Raw genomic sequence first — 25,331 nt, forward strand, 5'->3', positions numbered from 1 at the left:
ATCAATTCATGACGAAATAGATCACTTTCCTTAAGAAAGTTTAAAAAATTATCACCAAGTTGCTTTAATTTTCCTTCACAAGGTTTCATAGTACACACTTTTCTGTGTACAAAGTAATTGCATGGATGATACATTATCATAATTTTAAGATATCGTTGTACTCTAATCAAGGTTTAAAGAACCATATGTATTACCCTTTATTTAAATGATAAAATTTGCAATTGTCAAAAACATTTTTTAGATCCAAAGATTTTAATAGCAGGATATTTAAAAATCAATGTGAAAACTAATTACAAACTATTTAATTTAATTTGGAACACAGCATTTTATTTCAAAATAGCCAGTGGCAATTTTTGTTTTAAATATCTTGATTACGATACAATGAAATCTTACCCTTGTGGTCATTCATGCGTAGTTACTTAGTACACAGGAAAAGTATGTACTATGAAAATTAGAAGGCAAATATAAGCAATTTGATTGGACGAGAAGTTGTAAGTATGTGCTAAAAAAAGGTAAAAGATAGGTATTTCAAAAGAGACAGCATATGTTCTTCCGTATGCTTTTACCAAAGAAAGATACAGTACTATTACGAAAACTCTTATAAGGAAGGAAGAGTAAACAGTTTCATAAACTGATGACTATTTTAGAAAATCAAAATAATTACAATTAACTATGTATGCGGTATACATTCTGGAGGAAGATACGCTCACTATCTGTATATATATTAGTTGTAATTCAAAGTTATTTAATGTTTGCATTTTTGGAGCATTTTTCAAGAAAACTTTGTGACCAATGTTTGTAAACATACGTGCGTTCATCATTCAGTAAGTATAGTTCGAGTTGAAATTGGAATTCTTAAATTTATATCGATGACTTAAAATGCATACAACGTGTACAATATATTTGTGTATACAAATTGTGTATATAACTCACAATTATATATCAGTATATTTTTAATATCATCAGAAGTCCATTACTAGACGAAGTGTGCAAACTGTGCTATATAGTAAGACGATCACGATGTCCCCTTTAGGAAGTACAACACTAATTCATGGCCCCATTGCTTTCTATGTTAAATTCCTCAATTTCAAGCAGTCACAGCTCTTTTGTTTTAAGTTCAAATAAAGTGACAATCATTGCATGATGATGTCAACGCAACACTTTATGGTGTCTTGTACTGAAAAAATCAACATACCTTTAATGGCATATAAGAAAGAACTGGTTCCCGGAACTTCGGATGTACCATAACAGGTACTTCAGATCTGACAAACAGGCAAAATGTACCCTCTTTTTTAAATTTGATGCAGTTTTTTTAATATTCAAAATTATAAGTCAAAAAGTGTTCTACAATGATCATCAGTCATTCAGCTTTCATTTGATACCAAAAATGACTAAATATTCTACATATTTTGAAAGTTACACTCATGCGTAGTAACTATTTTGTGTTAAATATGTACTACTTTCTGGTATGTGCTTTCTGGCTGGGCCCGAATTAGTGGTGTTACACCTGTATCAGTGGAAAGCTCCATTGGTGGTCCCCTCAAATCTCGTTTTATAACTATGGAATCACGGGTAAAAATATTATCATCGAACAGATAGCTGTCAATTAGTCTTCTTGAGCGTTTGATTTATCAGTATGTTGTAAATAAAGTGAGCCGACTTAGTGCGGTTGTTTCATATTGCCAGTTATTAAACCTCTCCATTTTAATTCAACGAATTCATTGGTACCATTTTTCATCGCGCAAAGCAAAATGAGAATTTTAAAATCTGCCATGTCGGATTAAAAATGTATCGTTTATTCAAAAGATATAGTTGTTTTTGCCAAAATATAGTCATAATTGACTCTTTTAAATGATACGTTGTGTTAACGAATTATGTCTCGGTTTTTTTCGGCATCAAGGCATCAAGGAAGCTATATGTGATGTATAAGCTTCTACCGAAATACAATAATATCCGACCATTTATTGCTTCAGATGACTTCGAAACAATTTCGAATTTCGAATTTTAAAAGTCTCTTGTTTTTTTTAGCTTTTTTATATTAAGAGCCATACTTTTTTCCTGTCTGTCCTTCATTACGTTCGTCATCATAAGATGTATACGTGAGTCAGTGTTGCAACGCGCAATAGTCTTTTTTTTTTGCTGTTTTATACTCACAAGACCGAAGACATCTGTAGATCATGCGGATTTAAACATCAGAGATCGTAATATTCATCCTGAATACGCGAGGTACTGGATTTAAAGTAACCTGGGATCCTTGCTAACTGCTCGACGAAGTATTAGATTGGATCAGGATGCCTGGCTAGATTGAAAGTCCCTCCTCCGACATGACGCGGCTGCTATTAATATATACATCCCAAACTTGTAAGAAAGGGTTCTACCGGACAATTCCAGTGATTACTTTATTTCTTTACGGCACAACTTAACCCTTCAGATTGATTTAGTATTTGAACAAATTAAATCAAATTAGCACATATTAACAACTTCTCGTCCAATCATATTGCTTGAATTTGTCTTCTAAGTTTCATAGTACATAGTTTTTCCGTGTACTAAGTAACTATGCATGAATGACCACGATAGCCAGATTATATTGTATTGTAATTAAGGAATTGTTTTTAGCACATACTTACAACTTCTCGTCCAATCAAATTGCTTATATTTGCCTTCTAATTTTCATAGTACATACTTTTCCCGTGTACTAAGTAACTACGCATGAATGACCACAAGGGTAAGATTTCATTGTATCGTAATCAAGATATTTAAAACAAAAATTGCCACTGGCTTTTTTGAAATAAAATGCTGTGTTCCAAATTAGATTAAATAGTTTGTAATTAGTTTTCACGTTGATTTCTAAATATCCTCCTATTAAAATCTTTGGATCTGAACAATGTTTTTGACAATTGCAAATTTCTTTCATTTAAATAAAGGGTAATACATATGGTTCTTTATACCTTGATTAGAGTACAACGATATCTTAAAATTATGATAATGTATCATCCATGCAATTACTTTGTACACAAAAAGTGTGTACTATGAAACCTTGTAAAGGGGAAATTAAAGCAACTTGGTGATAATTTTTTAAACTTTCTTAAGGAAGGTGATCTATTTCGTCATGAATTGATTGATTTATTGATTATCGGTTGCTTAATTTCCAGTGGCAAATATTTCATGCATGTTCAAGACGATGTCATGAATTGAAAAACTGTGATTATGTCTGAAGATAATGTGCCAATTATATATATATATATATAAACATATTCTGATAAATCTTTTAGTTTTTACTTTGAAATAATAATAAAAAAAAACACAAAAAAAAACACAAAACCTATAATCTCTGATCTATTGGTAGTTGCTTTTTAATGCCTATCTGCTAGACTATATCTATGGGGACAAACTATCTATATGTTTCAAATTTATTATATCTTTAGTTTTACTGTGAAATTAAAAAATGTTTTCAAAACATGTAAAGCTTCCACTGCAATTTAATTATTGCCTGCTTTTGGTCAATTTATTTGGTCATCTTACCATGTAAAAAGAACATGCATAGTAAAACACCGCTTTATATCAATATACATACTTACACCAGCAGCTACCATCTTTTCATTCTGGAGTCAAGGGCCTTTTGAAATCACATATTTTACAATGATACTAGTGAGTAGTTTTACAAAACTTTGTTAATGAGCTCCGTTTTACAAACACCTGTGATACAAGTAGTCAGCCAAAATAAACTATCAATAGACCAATTAAAAGATTACTCGAGTTGTAAATATGTGCTAAATTGGATAGTCTATGAAAAGGTATATACTATGAAATTAAGAGCTCGGGGCAAGCCCCTCGCTCTAAATTTCATAGTATATACCTTTTTATAGACTAACCTAGACGTAGAACATTAACAGCCGTGGGCATTTTGGAAGGAATTCAATGTCTCACATTTCATCTTTTGGGGGAATATTTAAGGATATATTTTGGATATCTTTTTATTTTTTGATGAATTAAAAGGACACACAAAATGTCAATAGTGTCACTATCTGAAATATTAGTTATGAAAATATTAATTTTAATCTAAATGTATAAAAAAGGGAGATGAAATTCCTTATTACAATACAATGTAATATTATACTTGCGGTCATCAATTCAGTATGTACAATGAAGCTAAGAATCATGAGTTGTCATTAATATATGGAAATAAAATACTATAGCTTATACTTGCTTAAACATACAAAAGAATTTGAATCATGGATCGCAGTAACCGTATGCATCTATAGTTTGATAAATTAACATAATTGAAGAAAAGAAAGATTTATATTGGCTTGAGTTTTAATACATATTTAATAACAAAACAATGCACATGTACTACATCCGTACTTCATCTTCTTGGTGTTTATATATATGCATTCATGGAAAAACATCACACGACCGACAACACAATGACCAGATACTATATTTAACGTAAATTTACTACAACTCAGGAGACATGACTTTGCCATTATTGTGGACAATTTTGATGCGTTTTACGCTCTTTGGAACGTGTATCACAAGTTCATCATCAAGGGTGTCACGTTTTTCTGTTATAGGAGCTACATGTACTTTCGTATTAGCACAGGATTGTTCGTTCTCCTTATTTTCTTCAACTTTCACTTCACTGAGCGGTAAAGGTGGTTGCAAAGATTTGCTTATCCTATCATTCATTTCTACACTCTGTCTTTTGTAAGTTTCGACAGCATTGCTTCTGTGGCCACTTCTTGATGTTACCGCGGCATTGTCAAAACCCTTGTCATACAAGGTTGTCACACAAGTAACCTTCCCAGAGTGGTTTGAGATGTTACGGTCAGTGTGGTCTATACTTGCTAAATCAAACATTGTTTTTATATATGTTGAAAGTTTGTTAACACCAACAACTTGTGCCGAGAACTTTGGTTTTCCAGAGGTGTTTAATCCTAGTTTTCCAATAGGTCTTCGGTAGAATGGGCCCGTTTTCGGGATGAGAGAAAGATATGTAGAAAACAAACCTACAATATCCCGAGGATTATTTTTGTCTTCCCACTGTATTACTTTTTTTGGTTCTATCTTTCTATGAAAAAAACCTCCCTGATTATTTTTACTGATACGGCCATAGAATGTAAGGCATTTTTTCTTTTGAACAGAATCCGTTACTACTTCGAATTGTGTAGCATCAAGATCACGATGCTCATCCATGCCACGAAAACCAAACAGTTTACAGTTATAATAAAATACGCCATAGCTTAAGCCCTCTGCAGAATCTAAACTTATTACTCCTTTACACCATAAAGTGTCTTCATCCTGTGGTGAAATGGCATCTGCTCTTTTTTTGTGAATACCTGTATGAAATAAATGTGTTTACAGAGAATTTGGGTATAGGTAAATGAAACAGCAATCAAACAACAAAATTAAAAAAGTCACCTGGGGCGGGCGGGGTGGGGTGGGGTACATACTTTCTACAATAATAGACATGCATACACATAATATTCTTTAAAGGCATAAAAAGAATCATGGGTGATTTTAGCTTTTGTAAAACAACTTTTATCCTTGTTTCAGGATGATTCATTTTACGGTAAATATTAAAAGGAAAATGTATTGCTTAATCATCATCAATAGTAGGTATGTAGGTATGCAAAGTGTAAAATTGGTCTTTTAAATAACACGCGCGAATCAGATAAACATAATCTGTCTGTGAGACATAAACCCAACGACTCAAAAAGGTCAACATACGTATTGATACTTATACATGTAGTATTAGGTTAAATAGATGTGGCATACAAGATTGATTGATTGATTGTGAATTGTTTATCTTTCAGTGGCAAATAGTTCACGCATATTCCAGACGATGGTATAATAAGAAAACGCCTTAATGATGAATAATTTAACTAGTCTAAAGTGGCACAAAACAAAGGATTGATTTAAGTTTTAATGATTTAAAAAAAAACGATTTGGGAATATGTAGTTCTATCAACTGTTCAAACTAGAATACTGGTTCCTTGCCTATGTGATGTGATTTCCTAAAATATTACGAATTATACATTTTATGATATAGATGAACATACCTAGACCAGCAGCTGTTACTTCTTTCATTCTGGTGTCAAGAGCCTTCTGGAATGTTGGGAAATCCACGGAGTTTTTCTGTAGCAAATTAATTTCAGATCTTTTCATCTCTCGCAGATGTCTTTGAATTCCGGCGGAAATGTTCAAAAGGGTGTTAGGTGGGTAAGGTGTCCCGTCTTTTCGTCGGGTTTCCATGATAAATCTGGATAACCAGAAGTCCAATTCTTTTATAGTAGCTGTTTCTGGGTCAACAGGCACACAAGTAAACTCCTCAAACCCAGTCATTGGATTGCAGTTTCTGTTTTCCGCCCAACCTTTCCACACATTCATAGACCAGCTTGTTGATTGTTTTGTTTTTGTTGGGATTCTGTCACTAATTCTTTGTTCTAGTTCCTCTGATAGAACTGGTTCTGCAAATCGACTTGAAGCAGCAGCATTACGGTTTGAAAATACCAATTTTTGTGTTTGGATTGCATATAAATCACTTAATTCCCAATCTGTATCTGTACTATTTAACAACTCAAAATCTGGCATATCGGTGTTATTCATCATGATCCAAATTGAAATGACACGGAGCTACGATATTAATACTGAGTAGATTTTTACAAAAACAAAACAACTCTCTTAAATTTACTAACATCTAGTCACACTTACCTTGTTAGATGATTACTTTTTACTGACCATATGATCAACTGACCATCAATTACACCAATTTAACAATCACTCGAGTTGTGAATATGTGCTAAATTGGATAGTGTATGGAAAGGTATATACTATGAAATTAAGAGCTCGGGGCAAGCCCCTCGCTCTAAATTTCATAGTATATACCTTTCCATACACTAACCGAGACTTGTCCTAAAGCTAGGTTTTTAAAGTAGGACTTCGTCATATTTCAATATGAACAATACTTACATATTAAGTATATGTAAGAGAATGATAATTCCTTTCTTCATGATTAAGTACGAGCGTTAGCGAGTACTTATCATGAAGTAAGGGATTATCATTCTCTTACAAACTTAGAATATTGTAAAGTGCTCAAGGCTCAAATGATCTATTCAAGAATTAGTTTCATTGTCAGTGCAATGTTTATAATTGATGCATGACTTCCTTTTTGGGCATGTCATTTATGGATTAGTTTTAGTGATGTAAGGACTTTCATATCATTTGGGATTTTTTTTTTTTAAAGCGTTATAGATATTAGGTGACACAACAGTAGAAAGAAAAGGTAGGAATTGGATATGTTTCTTGATTGTGAGTATGAATGTAAATCATGTAATACTTTAGTGAGGAATTATCCTTGTTTTATTTACAGTTTAAATCAATTAATACATTTGAGTTACAACTAAATTTTATTTCACAGCCAATATTTTGGGCCGGCTTTTTACATCAAATAATATTTCATTATTTCAGGGAGATGTTCAAAAATAATGCCTTTAAAATTTTTTAATATGTTCAAAATTAAATTCCTGTTTTTTTATCGGAATATTGGAAATAACTATTCTTCCCAACCACTGATCAAGTAATCAAAGTTTTGGAAAGCTAAAGATTTAGGTTATTTTTTTATCTGAAAGATTTTTTTTCTTTTTTTGCTTTGCTTTGGTATTGTTTAATTTTTTTTTATTAATTTGAAAATATTGATATTTTCATAATAACATTCACGGTACAAATTTTACTGCACCAGTATTTTTGTTTGTTTCACAATTCAACTTTTAGTCAGTTTCAATCACTGTGTGATAAATCCTTCCAATCTGATAAATGTGCTTCGGGCAGTTGTAACTCGTTTATAGAAACTCTTTGTTTTGAACTGTAAATAGACCCAAATAATAGGATAATCCCTTACTAAGAACATGATTTACATTCATTCTTCACAATTAAGAGACATCCAATTCTACAATTTCATTGGTCGAGAGCACTTTGCTATATTCTAAAGGAATATATATTACTCATTTGTTTACAAAGATCGTGATCGCAACTTTTCCTATCATTTTAACCTATAAAATTTATATGCCGAACGCACGTGTTGTGAGCGGTATTTTTACATGTATTTAAACGGATAAATGTAATATATCTGACTGAAATGATAACCTTTGTTCATCCACACCATCATCCGAGGTTGTATTACAGTCAAGATCTCAGTTACGCAGGATCGAAGATATTCGAAATTGAACTGAGAAAGGACATACAATTATTTCCCCCTCTTTTTTTTTAAAAATTGAGGGTACAATTTTTTTGCACTCGATTTTCGCTGATTTAATACATTTTTCAGCCATCTGTACCTATATACACTAATAGATAAATGGTTTTTCTATAATTTTATGTGCCTTGCAATGATCAACGATCTTTCTGAGTCTAGAAAATCCATTTTTTTTTTAGCTTGCCGAGAATGAAAGAAGAATGTATTAAATGTTTAAAAAAAAAGTGGATTATCTAGACTGAGAAAGGTTGTTGATCATTGACACATGAAAATATAGAAAAACCATTTATCTATCGGTATATATAGGTACAGATGGCTGAAAAATGTATAAAATCAGCGAAAATCGAGAGCAAACATGCGAATCTCCTGTTTTGAATGGACACTGCTTTCTGGCTCTATATTGCAAAAAAGTAAATAGCAAAATCAATAAAGAGCAAATGGAAATTAAGAAATATATGCATTATACGGACAGAAGAATTCGGTCTACTAATACTCCAGTGTTACTTGTACTGAATATGGATACACAATTTTCCGACCTAATTTTTCCTTGCCAACTTTTTAATGGCAATTTCTTAACTATAAAACTAAACGTACATTGTACTAAGAAGTGAGCTTTTTTTTCGTTTGACAATTTTTCTACGGTTATACTGGACTATTATAATAATCCCAGGGTTATAATTGTAGTTTTTAAATTGATAAATTATACAAACATTTTTATCGTTTAATACCATCATAATGACTCATGACACTGATATATTATGGCATTTATAGGATCTATTATTCATTAACACGTCGATGGTCAAACATTATTTTCAACTGTGTGCTAATTAAGTTAAAGGGTGTTTGGCATAAATTATCTCTACCCAGAATGCATCACAAAAAATTTGGCCATTGATTTTTGTTACTATGAATAGCAATCTCGCTCAAATCCCGTTTCAATCACAGTTGGAAGTACGGGGACAACGTGATCGCCTTACTATATAGCTAGCCCGGGGTCCTGGCTAATATTGTCAGTAAAGGCCCTTACGACGCGCAGCTAGATATCGGGCCGGGATGCCAGGCCAGGTTGCACACTTCGTCTAGTAATGGACTTCTGATATCATATATCGGCTTCTCTCAGTTTGTTGTAGCTTTTCTATGCACAACGTCCATAATTAACTGCATATACGGTGGTTATATCCTGTGTATATTCAAGTAAGCATGTACGATAAGTTTGCGGATTTTAAAAATATCATCTATATTAAAGTCATCAAATGAATATTGTTAGTTTTTGCATGTTCAATTATCCCATAATTCCACAATGAAAATTCATCGCACCTCCAAAAATCCAACATCAGAAATGATCGCAATTACAGTGCCGGATAATGCATCGCACTTATAGTTAAATGAATCGCTTTCAATAATCTATATTCTAGATACTGTTGCTTTAATAACACATCCTGTAAGTGATCACTGTAAAGTCATATTATAACGAAATTGTGTTAAAACATACATTCAAATCAATTATTTTGTATTTTCAAAAAGTAAACAAACGCAGTTTTTCCCATCATCCTTTATTCTACAATAGTAATCATCGCGTATGACAGTGAAAATGAACTATCTGGATTCGCAGTTTGTATACACTGATTGTAGACAACTCAAAACAAGTTAAAACGATATATGTATTTAATTTTGCGCCTCATAAAAATTAAATAGAACAATATTTTACTTCCGCTTTATAATAACATAACCAAGGGGCTACTGAATAAGCGCTACATAATACATTTCAACAGAAGACATTTTTGATGGTAAATATGAAATATGAATTATTTTTTACTGAAAAAAGGTCAGATGCATGTGTACAGGTAGTTGTTTCAACTGGAATTTATATATGATTGTTCTGAAGGACAGCAATGACATATCTCGGAGTTTGGAATTTTAAAAATGTACAAATATTTCAATATTATCTTATTTTTTGTTTTTGTTAATTAATTTCTTTAAACTATTCACAGTATGGAATTGAAAAGTCAGCTTATAACATTTATTTTACACATTCTGTAGAGTAGAATATCTTTAACATTGTTCTCAAGTTATTTCTTTGTATCGATGATTTATTAAGTATGGGAGAGAACTTAGTCCTCACCTGTGGTAAACATTTAACTCGTTTTATCTATAGAAATGTATTGTGTTTTTTTCCTTTAATTTGCTGACAATCCATTTTTAAATATTAAATATACTTAAGATGATATGATTTGATCTGAACATTTTATCCTTATTTTAGAAGTTTAACAGCAATTTGGCTTTCTAACTACTAAACTAGACCGAACCATAATTTTGGCTGAAACACATGTTGTGCTATAATATTATCTTATATTTTGTTTTTGTTAATTAAATCTCTTTAAACTATTCACAGTATGGAATTTATAAGTTAGCTGATAACATTTATTTTACACAAACCATAGAGAAGAATATATCTTTAACATTGTTCTCAAGTTATTTCTTTGTATCGATAATTTATTAATTATGGGAGAGAACTTAGTCCTCACCTGTGGTAAACATTTAACTCATTTTATCTATACACATGTATAGATGTATTGTGTTTTTTTCCTTTAATTTGCTGACAATCCATTTTGAAATATTAAATATACTTAAGATGATATGATTTGATCTGAACGTTTCAGTGGCGGATCCAGAACTTTTCATAAGGGGCCCCCCCGCTCCAGTCATGCTTCAGTGATTCCCTATATAATCAACCATTTTTTTCCCCACAAAAGGGGGGCCCGGGCCCCCCGTCCCCCCCCCCCCCCCCCCCCTGGATCCGTCTATGCGTTTTATCCGTATTTTAGAAGTTTTACACCAATTTGGCTTTCTAACTACTAAGCAAGACCGAACCATGATTTAGGCTGAAACACATGTGCTATGATTTTGATGATTGATTGATTGACGAAAAGGTGATCCAACACAGAAAAACTTAAAACCGAACATCACTAAGCATTAAAGCGGACTAAACTAATTGTGTTCACGAGGGGAAACCAGTTCCTGTTCCACTTGTTGCATTTTTCTAATTCCTTATTGCAAGAAAAAAGTCTTGAACGAGGACAAAATTGAAGTGATCATTGTTTTGTGTGCTGCATCATTGAAAAAAGATTTAAACTACGACACAAATAAATTGTGTAAGATTGTACGAGTATGACAGGAACTTAAAATAAAATACTGTAAGCATTATTTTCACATTAAAACGAAATGAAATGGTTATCCATGTTATCCATGTTCAGTTTTTAGGGTCACCATCATGAATTGTTTTACTTATACGATGTCTATGTATCTCAACTCACAAATGACATGTTTTTACAGTCATAGATCTTAAAGGGGCATTGGCTACGAGATATCTATAAAAAAAAGTATTATTTTTGTTTTGTTCAATCAATAATGAAAGTGAAATAATGAAATACTAATTCGGGATTAGCAGCAGCTTGGTTCAATTTTGTCAAATTAAGATAAGAAACATCGCTGATGAATTATTCACTTGCAAGTGAATAATTCGACCTCATTGAATCCGTATTCATGTGATCTTCAATTTAACCCCTTAGCTGGAGACGGGTTACGCATGTCTTCAGCTATTAACAGGAAAACAATGTCAACACTGAAAGTGAAAAAAGGATGAACCATTTGGTTGACTGATTCGATCTACTAAAAATTATTCTTATACAGGTAAAAACGATGATAAACATACTATGTAACCTACAATATGAAATCAAACAGACCTAGAAAATATATTTCCACGTGGTCGCTATCTATTTATATTTATATTTATGTTATATCGGGTTATACGACCGTCGGCAGTCTTCGGAGGTCATCTCGGTGGATAATTAGATGACGTCTAGACAAAAATACACACGAAATGCTGATACATATTATCGAGTCCCTGTATTGTTAATTGTTTATTTTAGACTTTTTGTAATTTGGATATACGTTTTTTGTATGTTTTAAATCAAATGTGAGAATTTAAGTCAAATCGGTGAACATGCATGTGACAGCTAATGTCCCTTTAAGCTAATGGAACAGTCGTCTGATTTGTACGTTGATTGTGTTCTATTCCTTGTTGTGACATGTTTGACTAAATGTGGATTCGATTGATGGATAATGCATACATAGCAGGGGTTTACTCCTGGTTTGCCCACTTTTAATTACACCAATTATTTATTAGTAAAGAAAACAAAAAAGACAAAAGGTTTAATGAGCATACAATTATATAGTCTGTTCCAACTTAGGTATATAGTTTATCAGTGTTTTCTATATATATTCAGGTATTTTTTATTTTGTAATTCCATTTTCATAAATGTATAGATAAATTATAAATAAATCATATATTTTTTCTCTCAATAATTTAACATACATGTAAAATAATGACACTAGCCTGTTTTAAAAGTAATATAAAGTATATAAAAAAAAAACTAAACAAATTTCGTGTGCAGGGTTTTGGGGCCGCTGAAGGCCTGAAGAAGCTATAGAAGAATGTATGCAAAATCATGCATTCTGCGCATTTCCCAGAACCTTTCTTGATCAAAAATGCAAGTTCTATTTTAATTATTTTTTGACAATATTTTGGTCTCAAGGCAAAATATATAGTTTCAGTGTAATTCTTTTAGTTTTTAGGGACAAAATCAAAAGACCAATATGTAGGAGAAAGCAAAAACATGTAGTTCACATATAGTTTTAGGGATGTGGCTGCTATTTTTTTTTTAGATAAAAAATCCTTAAAAAAAATAAAAGTCAAGTTAAAATTTTTTTTTTACTAAAATACAAATGGAAAGCAACAGTAAGAGAATAAAGTAAATGTTCCTTAGACAATATACCTAAGTTAAATGAAACCCATTTTCAGACATTTGATTCAAGTAAATTAATATTTATACATTATATTATTTAAAGATTTGGGAAGTTTTCCCCTAATAAAATTGAGAATGGAAATGGGGAATGTGTCAAAGAGACAACAACCCGACCATAGAACAGACAACAGCAGAAGGTCACCAACAGGTCTTCAATGTAGCGAGAAATTCCCGCACCCGGAGGCGTCCTTCAACTGGCCCCTAAACAAATATATATACTAGTTCAGTGATAATGAACGCCATACTAAACTCCAAATTGTACACAAGAAACTAAAATTAAAAATAATACAAGACTAACAAAGGCTAGAGGCTCCTGACTTGGGACAGGCGCAAAAATGCGGCGGGGTTAAACATGTTTATGAGATCTCAACCCTCCCCCTATACCTCTAGCCAATGTAGAAAAGTAAACGTATAACAATACGCACATTAAAATTCAGTTCAAGAGAAGTCCGAGTCTGATGTCAGAAGATGTAACCAAAGAAAATAAACAAAATGACAATAATACATAAATAACAACAGACTACTAGCAGTTAACTGACATGCCAGCTCCAGACTTCAATTAAACTGATTGAAAGATTATGTCTTCATCATATGAATATCAGGCACGATCCTTCCCGTTAGGGGTTTAGTATCATACCATCATAACATATATGAGAAGAACATAACCCGTGTCATGCCAATAACTGGTTTTTAAATAAATGTGTTTAGTGCCGATGCAAAGACCCTATAAGTGAATCAATATTAACGCCAAAATATGCAATCTTTAATGACCTGACAACAGTATCGTAACTATATCCCTTCTTAATAAGTCTATTTAAAGGTTTTGTCAGCTTCAGAGGTGAATACTGACATTTTTGTGCTTTATAAAGAATATTTCCATAAAAAATTGGATGTGAAATACCTGAACGTGTAAGAAGTCTGCATGTTGAGCTATATTTACGAATGATGTCCTTATACCGATGATAAAATTTAGTAAATGTTTTGACTAGTTTGTGATATCGAAAACCCTGGTGTAATAATTTTTCAGTAATACATAAATTTCTCTCGTTAAACATGCATATGTAAACATAGGTGACGACCATTTGATATTGTAGTGGAAGGGGGGGGGGGGGGGTTTGAAAATAAATAACTCAACCGTGATAATAAGAAAAATATGTAGGAGAAAGCAAAAACATATAGTTTTATGGATGTAGCTGCTATTTTTTTTTAGATAAAAAATCCTTAAAAAAAATAAAAGTCAAGTTAAATTTTTTTTTACTAAAATACAAATGGAAAGCAACACTAAGATTTGGGAAGTTTTTTTTCCTAAAAAAAATGAAAAAAAATCAAATTTTGGAAGAATCTGGTGCCATCTCATACTTTAGAATAGCATTTATAAAATGGCTTAAAAGACCTGCCGAGTTATTTATTTTCAATACATTTTAAGTCAGTTTATTTATTTTCAAACTACTGCAGGACAAACCATTATTTTTTCTTATTATCAGGGCTATTTACTGTCAAATTCAATACATTTTCCTGATAAAAACTATATTAAAAATTTGGAACATTTTCATTGATTTAATAGCATAATATAGTATTTGATAAAATTTTACAGGTAAAATAAAAGGTGAAAAATATGACTATAATTCAGAAATAAACTATAATTGTTAAAACAACAATCCACCCTATGTTTACATATGCATGTTATTAAAAGTGGTCAAACCAGGATGACACCATAGCAGGAAACACAAACCTTCTCGACTCATCCGGTCTCGCTCCATTTATAAGTTCATACGAGTCCTTCAGTTTTTGTTTTTGTTTTGCTTCTTATTTCGAAACTCCTGCACTTTTGCCGTTTTAAGGCCATCCGTGGTCATCTGCGTAACCAAGCAAAGTCCTTCTTTTATATTAGTGTACGAATACTTACAGTTTTTTTTTCTGTTAAAATTTCGATTTTGAGCTAGCTACTGGAATTTATTACTCGCTTATTTGTTCAGAAATAAGCCATAATAATGTAATAACGAACCTCAAAATACACATATAAAGATGCGATACTTTGAATTTACATAAAGATTGAAAGACTTTTGAAAATGGCTCTTGTGTGAAATAAACTCCGAGGGAAATTGCCCCACTTCTTTATTCCAAATGTTTTAGACTATGTGGGCGTTTTATGTACATACTGTATAGAAAACTGTTTAGAAGAACTGAACGCCTGAAATGCATAAAAAGAGTAGAGAGTGAAGATATTAAATGATGTAAGAAATTTTAATAACAAAATTTCGTTTATTCAAAAACATTTTAATGTCGAACCGTTAAACTTTAAACGAAGACAAGTATTAACAAGGCGTAGCATTGGAGATCATCAGCTGGAAATTGAAAAAGAAAGAAAAAAAGCGTCTATGTATACTTTGTAAGACAAGGAGGAAGTGAAACATGCTGTTACAAAATTTTGGAAATTATTTTGAATCATGATGATTAAGGATTATATATCCCTCATGCAAAGCTCTGATTCCTTGCTATACTTTTGTCTTTTTTGGTTTATAAACTTTTTTGAATAAGTTTTAGATTCTCCAATATATTTTGTTTGCCTCGAGCATTACTGAAGAGACATTAATTGTCGAAATGCGCATCTGGTGCAGTAAAATTTGTCCCCTTTATGTTATGTTAATGAACTGACCTTGTGAATCATTCCTTTGCCAATTCTTTATATATAATCATTGTAGTAAATTGTTTGTTATTATTCTGCCCTTTGGGGACTCTTTAATTTACAATGAAATCATTGTATTATATTTAAGTGTATTTATTGTTGAAGACTGTATGTTGACATCAAATATATTTCTTATTTTTAAATCGTTGGGTTGCTGTATCATTGACATATACCCCCGCATCACCTGTTATTCATATTACAGAATAATGAAGGTTACTTTTGTTATAGATGGACGAAGAAAACACAAAATGGATGAAGGAATGGGAAGCATCAAGTACGCCTGCATGGGCAATGAAGGGTATTAATCCTTACATAAAAAAATATAAAGATGACCTGACAAAAGGCATGAATTGCTCAAAGCTGTTTTTCCCGATGTGTGGGGACGTAGCAGACATGCATTGGCTCTCTGAACTAGGTCATGACATCGTTGGAGTCGAAATATCTTCAATTGCAATTCAGAAATTTTTCAACGACAACAATCTGAAATATATAGTCACACCTTGCGAGAAATTCAAAGGAAGTTTGTATACAAGCACAACAGGCAAAATCCGAATATATTGTGGAGACTTTTTTCTTTTCGGCACGTCTATAGAATGTGATTTTGACGGTATTTGGGATCGTGGATCCTTCAATATTTTTGACAATTGTGACTTGAAAAAAGACAAAAGCAAATTGAAGAAAGAGTATATAAACATACTGAAATCTGTAATGAAACCAGATTGTCACGTTTTCATTGAATTGGTTATTTTTGACTCGACCACTAAGACAGACGATATTCAAATTTATTTTGGTGAAGACTATCTTGTTGAAGACCTAGGCTTGGTTGAGAAATACGCCCCAGAATATGACAGTTTTCCTATTGAAGGCTTTCAGTTCTTCAGAATTTCCAAAAAAAAAATTAAATTTGTCTGATTAATTTATCTATCATGATTGAATTTATATTTTAACAAATATTATAAGGAAAATAAAACAACGTAAAAACCGAAGTGATATGTTCGATACTAAAGTATTATTTGATTTATTATTCAGTATAAAATAATCAATTAAATGGAAAAAATCCATCGCTCATCATATATTTTTGAAAAAAAATCCCGTTCAAAGCTATATGTTAACAAGAAGTTGTACCCGTTGTCGTGCTAATGACTCCAAAGTCTGTCGAAACCCTGTATCTTGGCAATGCACAAGGTCATGTTTTCTCTGACTGTTAATGACGTCTTTACACTAAATCCATTGGCTGTTCGATGTGTACTGATTGCTATTTTAGTTTTAGATGCATGATTTTTTTTTCATTAGTTGTTATTGGCTTTGAACTAGCTGTCAGTAACTGCGAGTACTCTCAGATCTGTACTTAGTGTATTTTCGTTGTCGGGATGTGTTTTTGTTAGATGTATTTCTGCTTTGGATCGATCTGATGAGTTAAATCCTATTCAACTGATTTTTATAGTTTTTTCTTATGTTGTACTGTTACATCACTGTCCCGGGTTACGGGGAAAGTTGGCGCGCCTTCAATCTAGTTTAACCCCGCCACATTTTGTATGTACCTGTCCCAAGTCAGGAGCCTGTAAGATCCTGTAATTCAGTGAATGTTGTTTGTTGCTGTATATCATATTTGTTTTTCGTTCTTTATTTTGTATATAAATCAGGCCGTTATTTTTTTCGTTTGAATTGTTTTACATTTGTCATTTCGGGGCCTTTTATAGCCGACTATGCGGTATGTGTTTTATTCATTGTCGAAGGCCGTACGACGAACTATAGTTGTTAAGTTCTGTGTCTTTTGGTCTCATGTAGAGAGTTGTCTCATTGGCAATCATACTGCATCAAAATATTTGTTAAAGTAACGACGGACAAGGTGATTGCAATATATAGCTCCAACTTCTATAGTCACAGATTGCTCTGATGTTTGACGGTCTTTGTGTGGCCCCACGATCCCAGCAAGTCATAAAAAAGTCACAGGACGTCAGAGTTATCTTAGGCTACCACTCAAAGGTTTTCCATTAACCGTCTCGAAAATGAATGCCCAAAACAAAAACATAAAATATCTTACCTACTAAAAACAAACATAATAAATAAATAAACTATCTAAATAAACGATTTTGATATTTGGAGAAAGAGAGGGGATAAACAAAACGATATTTGCATAATGGTTAATTTTGATTCTCAAAATTTGAGAAACAATTAAAAAAATGTTTGCATAAACGATTCGGGCTGTCCTGTTTAAGGCAATATTAAGCAAATATATGTTTAAGGCTCCCCAAACTTTCAATAAAAAGTGAATGGCGCACTAGGTTGATTCTGAGGGTTGATTCTCTTCGGAAATATTTAGTATGCCCTTGGCATATACAAATATTAACGGTCGGTATGAGCTTAGGGTTTTTTTCAAATACCGGACGAATTGGCTGCTTAAAGCAAACTATTATTTCGTTATTTCACTTTCATTAATGATCGAACAACGCAAAATCATATTTTATCATTTTTTTTTTAGCTCGTAGCTAATTTCCTTTTAACCAATGCATTTTAGTATTGGTTCAAGTGTATTCATGACCTAAATTCAAGACAATAGGGTGATGGTACACCTTTGTATAAATCTAAAATATACGAGTCTTTGATGAAGAGTTAGGACCAATATCATTGGAATATTTCTTTCAATTAGAGAGGGTCTGGATGGGGTTTACATAATAGAGAATAATGGGTAATGATTACAGAATAAATGAAAAAAGGCAAAGAAAAAAAGAATAGAGAATAATGGGCAAATAATTAAAGAATAAAGAAAAATGACAAAGAAAAATAAAGAAAAATGACCAAGAAAATTAAAGAATACAAAAATGAATGGTCCCCTATTCAGACCCTCATAACAGGGTTAAAATCTAAAAGTTGTCAAGAACAACGTTTATATCATATACTTGAAACGTTTTTCAACAATTCAATAAACCAGAATGTAGTTCAACACTGCGTGTTGCTGTTGACGACATTTTAATACAATATTGCAATTTTTACATATTTTTTTGAAAAGAATTTTTTTTTGGTAAAGAAAGTCCTTCTTTTATATCATTGTATGAATACCAACAGTTTTTTTTCTGTTAAAATTTTGACGATTTTGAGCTAGCTTCTGGAATTTATTACTCGTTTATTTGTTCAGAAATAAGCCATAATAATGTAACAACTTAAAATACACATATAAAGATGCGATACTTTGAATTTACATAAAGATTGGAAGACTTTTGAAAATGGCTCTTGTGTGAAATAAACTCCGAGGGAAATTGCCCTTCTTCTTTATTCCAAATGTTTTAGACTATATGGACGTTTAAGTACATACTGTCTAGAAATCGGTTTAGAAGAACTGAAAGCCTGAAGTGTATAAAAAGGGTAGAGAGTGAAGATATTAAATGTTGTTAGAAATATTAATAACAAAATATGAACTTTGTACATTTCGTTTATTCAAAAACATTTTAATGTCGAACCCTATACATTAATCTGTTCAACTTTAAACGAAGTCAAGTATAAACAAGGCGTAGAATTATTATTTCATTTATATTCAACTTTCATGAATGATTGAACAACAAAAAACATATTTTATTTTTTTTTATATCTCGTAGCTAATGACCCTTTAAACAACACATTCTAGTATTCATGACCTCAAAACAGCAGGGTGAAGGTACAACTTTGTATAAATCTAAACTATGCACTCCATAAAATATAGAATATATCACCCTCACTCTTATCTCATTCGGCAATTATTTTGCTCAAACACCATGTATCCTTACTAAAATTTGTGGTTTCTTAAAAAAAATTTATTAGTTTTGTGAATTTTTAGTGACCAGTATAAGTTCACTGCAACGCCAGTTACCATGATGAGTCAATAATTATCACTATCCTCAGTTTCTGAAAATGCAACCATTTCCCGCTTTATATGCCAGCAAAAATACGAGGTAGTTTGTTAGAAATGAAAGACATTTATTATCATATAACACATATTACCTGCAAATATAAGGAAAATAAGAACGTCTAACCCTTTTAGTGAACCAGTGTAACTCCCTACTATGAAGACGTTCTCGTTACAGTTGCAATTTAATAGTAAATATAAGTTTTGGCGTACAAAATTTTAACCCTGTATCTATGATGAATTTATTTACATCTTTAAAAGAGCTATATTTTTGAAATCAAATATATATTATATATATATATCTTGGAATAAGTTTATACAGAACAGTCAGTCATGTAAGTTTTGAAACTGTTGTAAATGGTAAAACGAACTTTACTTTTACTCATTTAATAATGAAATGATTGTAAAGCGTAAGAGTTGACCACATCTGTTCTGTTTCGTAACACTACATTCTCATTTCCGCTTTCTGTTTAACTGATTTGTTACTTTGTGTAGAGCTAAAATTGCCTCTGAAAATATTAAAAAAATATGCAATCTATGTCACTCAGAAAGACCTATCATAACTTATTTCAAGTTCTTTCATCTTAGTTCTGATTTTTAGGCTCCCATTAACCATATCATCTAAGGGGAGGGGGTGGGGTATTGTTTTGTGAAAAGAAATTGTAGATTATAAATTTCTTGAAAAGAAATTAATTATTATCTTCTGAAGGAAAAAGAAAAAATGGTGTTTTTATAAAAAAAAGTTTCTATTTTTATTCTTCTTTGTTATTGAAAAAAATAGTTGTTTTTTTCATACTAAAGTTAAAAAACCTGGCGACTACAAGTAGAGATACAGTAGTTTTCTTGCATATAAATTTGTCTTTAAGAACATGCGTTTCTTTAAGGCAAAGTGCAGATGACCCGAATTGAAACGATCATAGACTTTAACCAAAATCACCGACAATTCATCTTTTGTGGTGGCGGTTTTTTTTTTATATCTTTTTTGTTATTTTAATAAAAGCAGACTTCTCTTCCAATAACATACAGAAACAAGAATTCTTTTCAAATCAATGCGTTTTTTTCTCTTATTTTCAATAAAAGCAAACTATCTTTTTATTTCCCTTTTGAAAAAGATTATATTAGTAATTTTTTCATAATTTATATACCCCAATATATTTTTTAATGAATGGTCAGTGCTTCAGTGTACTCTGTATCTAGAGTGAAACAGTAAAATTCAGCAATACCGCCATTGTTAAAAAGTCTTAGTATTCAAATAAGAATTTTCATAGTTACGCTTAAAATTAACAATATTGCCATTGCATGATACATTCCAAAATGGTCAGATCATTTGTATTTACATTTGGTTATCCCGGTGCCGTTTATATCGGTATGTGTTTTTGTCATTGTGGAAGCCCTTTTTATGACCTGTAATTGTTCTTACCCGCCTTTGTATTCGGTGGATAGTTTTCTTATGGCAATTCATATCAGATCTTCTTGATTTTTGTACTTCCGGGTGAGAAGAACAAAATTGGTGTTCGTAATCGACGTTTTCATGGTCCAGTGCTCACAAAGTTTTGCGTTTGTCTGGAACTTGCATTTTTTTTTTAAAAAGAAACTACTGCAAGAGTTTTTTATATTGGTTAAGTTTCTTTTTCTAAAATATATGGTAAGCCTCTAGGGAACACAGGTTATTTTTAATTTTTTTTGTACATGTAAACTTAAAAATCATTGACGAAACTTTCTATAACAAAAGCATAACTTGTGTAAAAAATTACCTCCCTATAACCCCTTAATTCTTTTAATGGTTTAAAATCCACACAGTCTTCATACTGGTATACTTTATCATCTAGATTTTATTTAATTTAAGCTATTTGTATACAGTTTACAGTTACCTATTTCACCGAGTCTTCCATCTTTGTCGGAATCTCCAATATTCATCAATCTAATTGACATTTTTGCAGATTTGTCGAAGTCGAACTTTATATGATGCCGATAGAAGTTGTAAATTTCATTGCTGTCTAAGTATTTGTCTTTGTTGACATCTCCAAGTTTAAACAAGTATTCTGCAAGAGCAAAATCACCAAATAAACCTTCCTGTCTCTTTTCAACTGTCTCCTACAAAAATATATAATCGCATGTTTGTATATGGCGTTTTAGTTAACGTGATCGTAAAGGTGACGGTATCACTTTTTGATCACCTGAATTTGAAAATCAAAAACTATTAAAAATCTACCAAATAACATCATTCAGATGTTCACAAGGCTGTCGGAACAGCAAAATTTCAAAATAGCCTCATTTTGAGATCTTGTCGTCATTAATTAGGATCAATTAGATATGAACATCAGCATTACCCAAAACTATATTTTGCTACAAAATGTATTTTACAAAGATATTAATGTGTTTAAAATATCTGTTTGGTTAAAGGTATTGCTCGGATGTATTTTTACCAAAAAATATGTAAGGAGTGGTCATTTTAGGTCAAATACCCAATTTCGACATGTTTATGTCATCATAGTGACATCATAAGATTTGTATAAGGTACGGTCAATTTATGTCTTAATTAAGCTATTTTTGTGAAAAAGAGCCCATAGTTTTGAAAGGTTTGGATCAGGTTTTTTTAGCAATTTCAGGGGCCAAAAATTGGATCTCGTCATATCCTCCTTTTTCTCTGGGACAAATTTTCTAAACGTTAAATACTCTATATAAAGTATAGATACACAAAAAATATATGCTTCAACAAAATTGATTTTTTTAATACTCCCGCCCATGTCGAAATGTCGGTGCAGATTGCAAAATATACCCTGTCGTCCCACATATGGTACGTGGTTTGTTTGGTTAGTTCCTACAGTTTTAAAGCTAGAACTTTTATGTCAGCAGTTTTTTTTAAATATACTAAGGATAATGGTGTGTGTATTGTTATGATTGCGATTTTCTAGAAAATTTCCCCGAGGGTATCATCAGCTGAGTAGTCAGCACTTCGGTACTGGCATGATTTATAACAAACTGTCTGAAATTGTTCGTTTATAAATTTTGAAATTATACTGAAACTGAGGTTTCAACTCCCTCAGGAAAAGTTGGCCTTAGATGGATTTGCCTATAATGGTTTACTGTTATAAATTGTGACTTGGATGGAGAGTTGTCTTTATACATCCATGACTTTCAAATATTCGGCTTTGAGCGTTCCTGATGAAGGTAAATCAAGAAAAGCGCTTCGGACGCATCTAATTTATAACGTGTTGTTTTCAATTTTTACAAATGACATGTCATGATGATGTTGAACTTTGCCATTATTTGGGGGGAGTATGATACTTTGTTTGTCCGGTCACTCCCCCTTAAATTTTTAAGTTACCGCTTTTGTATTGTAATTGTTTGCATATGTGTTATAGTCAAATCTAGGTCTAACCTCAAATCTGTGTCCTAAATTTAAGCTTTGAAATTTATAAGGAACAATAGTCAAAAATTGTCTTCATAATGGAATAAATTGTAATCGGCACGGGAATCATCAGCAAATCATTTGTACCTCATCATTACTGTTTATTGCGGCGGGTGTCATCTTTGTTTAATTTAACATAACTATGCTGTTTTCGATGAAATAAATGAATTACATGCAAAGCTTAGTTTATAGTAAACTCTTGATTCGAAAACAATACTTTCCAAGTGTCGATAAACGAGAGAAAAATACATTATTTTTCATCCCATCTTTGAAGAAAATAACTATTTATCTATATCAAAATTCATGCAAATGAGACAACTTACTATCCTCCAGAGACCACAGGACGAGGATAGAAGCAACTATGTATCATCGTACGACCTTCAGAAATGAGCACAACCAATAACGTATAGCAAACTATAAAATGCCCATGGATGACAAGATGGAAAACAATTCAGAAGAGAAAAAAACGGTCTGATTAAAGTAAAACAATAACAGAAAACAAATATGTAACTCGGACAACCAACGACAACCATTATTTCAGGCGCTTGACGTGAGCTAGGCACTTGAAGAATGGGTAGGGGTGAAATAAGTTTATGATGACTCAACCCTCCGTTAACTTTGATCAGTAGTGTAAGAGCACCACACAAGAATAACATGTAACAATCGGTTGGCAAGGGCTCAACAAAAAACTGTTCTAATTTTTAAAACAAAATAAATGTTAGTACCGATAGAAACAATATCTAAAGATCTTACTATAATTTTGAATTGATAGATAACCTTTAAGAATGAGTTTAATCAATGGACACAGTCATAGCGAATGAATTCGGACATTTGTCGTACGTTCCTGTAGGTATATCACCCTGCTTATTCGCTCGTTAATTTCGCCTGGACCGAGGGTAAAACTGTCTGACATAAAAATGAATAGACATGGTACAGAAACATATTATCGGGTTTATTGTATAGATATCGTAACAAATTGCTCTGATGTCCGACGGCTTGTTTTGGAATGGTTCGGATTGTTGGATGCCATAGCAAGGTTTATGTAGAAAACATGGAAATTGCCGATTAAGAATTCGGGTTACGTGACAAATTGACCAAAATGAAAGTACATCGCCGAAATAGGAGAGTTGAGGGTAGCAAATCTTAAGTTTGTGGCACTGTGCAGAGGAAAGAGTTGTCGGTGAATAACAGGTTAGTCTTGGTGGAGATATACAAATAAGGAATCAAATTCAGTATGGTCAGCTTGGCAAGTGGAGTTATTACGCATTCTAACCACAAACTTATCGCTTAAAGTCTTGGTCGGTAATTTCTATGTCTTTTAAATGGACGGCGCTTGACATTCCCACCTTGCAAAATAGTCCCCAACGTCAGACGTCATATCAATCACGACCTTGAATCACCCAAAGGGAAAATTGAACGTTAGACTATCATGGCTTTGTTCCAAAAACTTCAAATGTTGATATTGTAATGTCATTTATTTGAAACCAAACAAGTGAAACTGCGAGCTACTGCTCACTGATGATACCCCCACCCAAATATTTCGGTAAACAGGAAGTTGTTGAGTGATGAATCTGAAAACGCATCACACGGTAAAGCTGACTTATATAAACCATGAAACCAAATTTCAGAAATCCTTGTATTGTAGTTTCTGAGAAAAATGTGACGAAAATTTTCAACTTGGCTATCATTTGTAAAATATGATACAAGTATCCGGTAAACAGGAAGGTGTTGAGTGATGAATCTGAAAACGCATCACACAGTATAGCAGACTTATATAAACTCTGAAACCAAATTTCAGAAATCCTTGTAATGTAGTTCCTGAGAAAAATGTGACGAAATTTTTCTACTTGGCTATCATGTGTAATATGATACAAGTGTTCGGTAAACAGGAAGTTGTTGGGTGATGAATCTGAAAACGCATCACACGGTATAGCTGACTCATATAAACCATGAAACCAAATTTCAGAAATCCTTATGATGTAGTTCCTGATAAAGATGCGACGAAAAATATTCATGGGACGGACGGACGGACGGACTGACGGATGGACTGACGGATGGATGGACTGACGGACAGACAGAGGTAAAACAGTATACCCCACTTTTTTAAAGCGGGGGTATAACAAAAAGAATCAACACCTTAGAAAGTAAGAAATATAAATGCTTTTATCCACGTAATTTGAACACTCGTATGGAGGATAGTTGTCTCTTTGGTAATTATACCACATCTCCTTACTTTT

At 32.3% G+C, this 25,331-nt stretch overlaps 2 protein-coding genes and 1 long non-coding RNA gene across 8 annotated transcripts in view; 2 read left to right on the forward strand and 1 right to left on the reverse strand.

The window, feature by feature from the left end:
* The window catches only part of LOC127701283 (uncharacterized), a 526,465-nt gene that overhangs the window by 306,936 nt on the left and 194,198 nt on the right, over positions 1-25,331 (forward strand). The gene's annotated exons all lie outside the window — the stretch shown is intronic.
* On the forward strand, positions 9,955-19,223 carry LOC127701352 (probable thiopurine S-methyltransferase). The gene is made up of 2 exons (XM_052205244.1): positions 9,955-10,038; positions 16,031-19,223. Exons 1-2 carry the CDS (start codon positions 10,036-10,038, stop codon positions 16,712-16,714), a joined length of 687 nt encoding a protein of 228 aa, XP_052061204.1. The 5' UTR covers positions 9,955-10,035; the 3' UTR covers positions 16,715-19,223.
* Positions 19,909-25,331, reverse strand: part of LOC127701376 (uncharacterized) — a 34,623-nt gene continuing 29,200 nt past the window's right edge. For all 3 annotated transcript variants that reach the window (XR_007981991.1, XR_007981992.1, XR_007981993.1), the window contains exons 3-4: positions 21,554-21,776; positions 19,909-20,191 (exon numbers count right to left, since the gene is read on the reverse strand). This is a non-coding gene — a long non-coding RNA (uncharacterized LOC127701376). The remainder of the gene's footprint in view (positions 20,192-21,553; positions 21,777-25,331) is intronic.

The sequence above is a fragment of the Mytilus californianus genome, unplaced genomic scaffold, assembly GCF_021869535.1.
Source record: "Mytilus californianus isolate M0D057914Y unplaced genomic scaffold, xbMytCali1.0.p SCAF_5, whole genome shotgun sequence".
Classification (NCBI taxonomy): domain Eukaryota; kingdom Metazoa; phylum Mollusca; class Bivalvia; order Mytilida; family Mytilidae; genus Mytilus; species Mytilus californianus.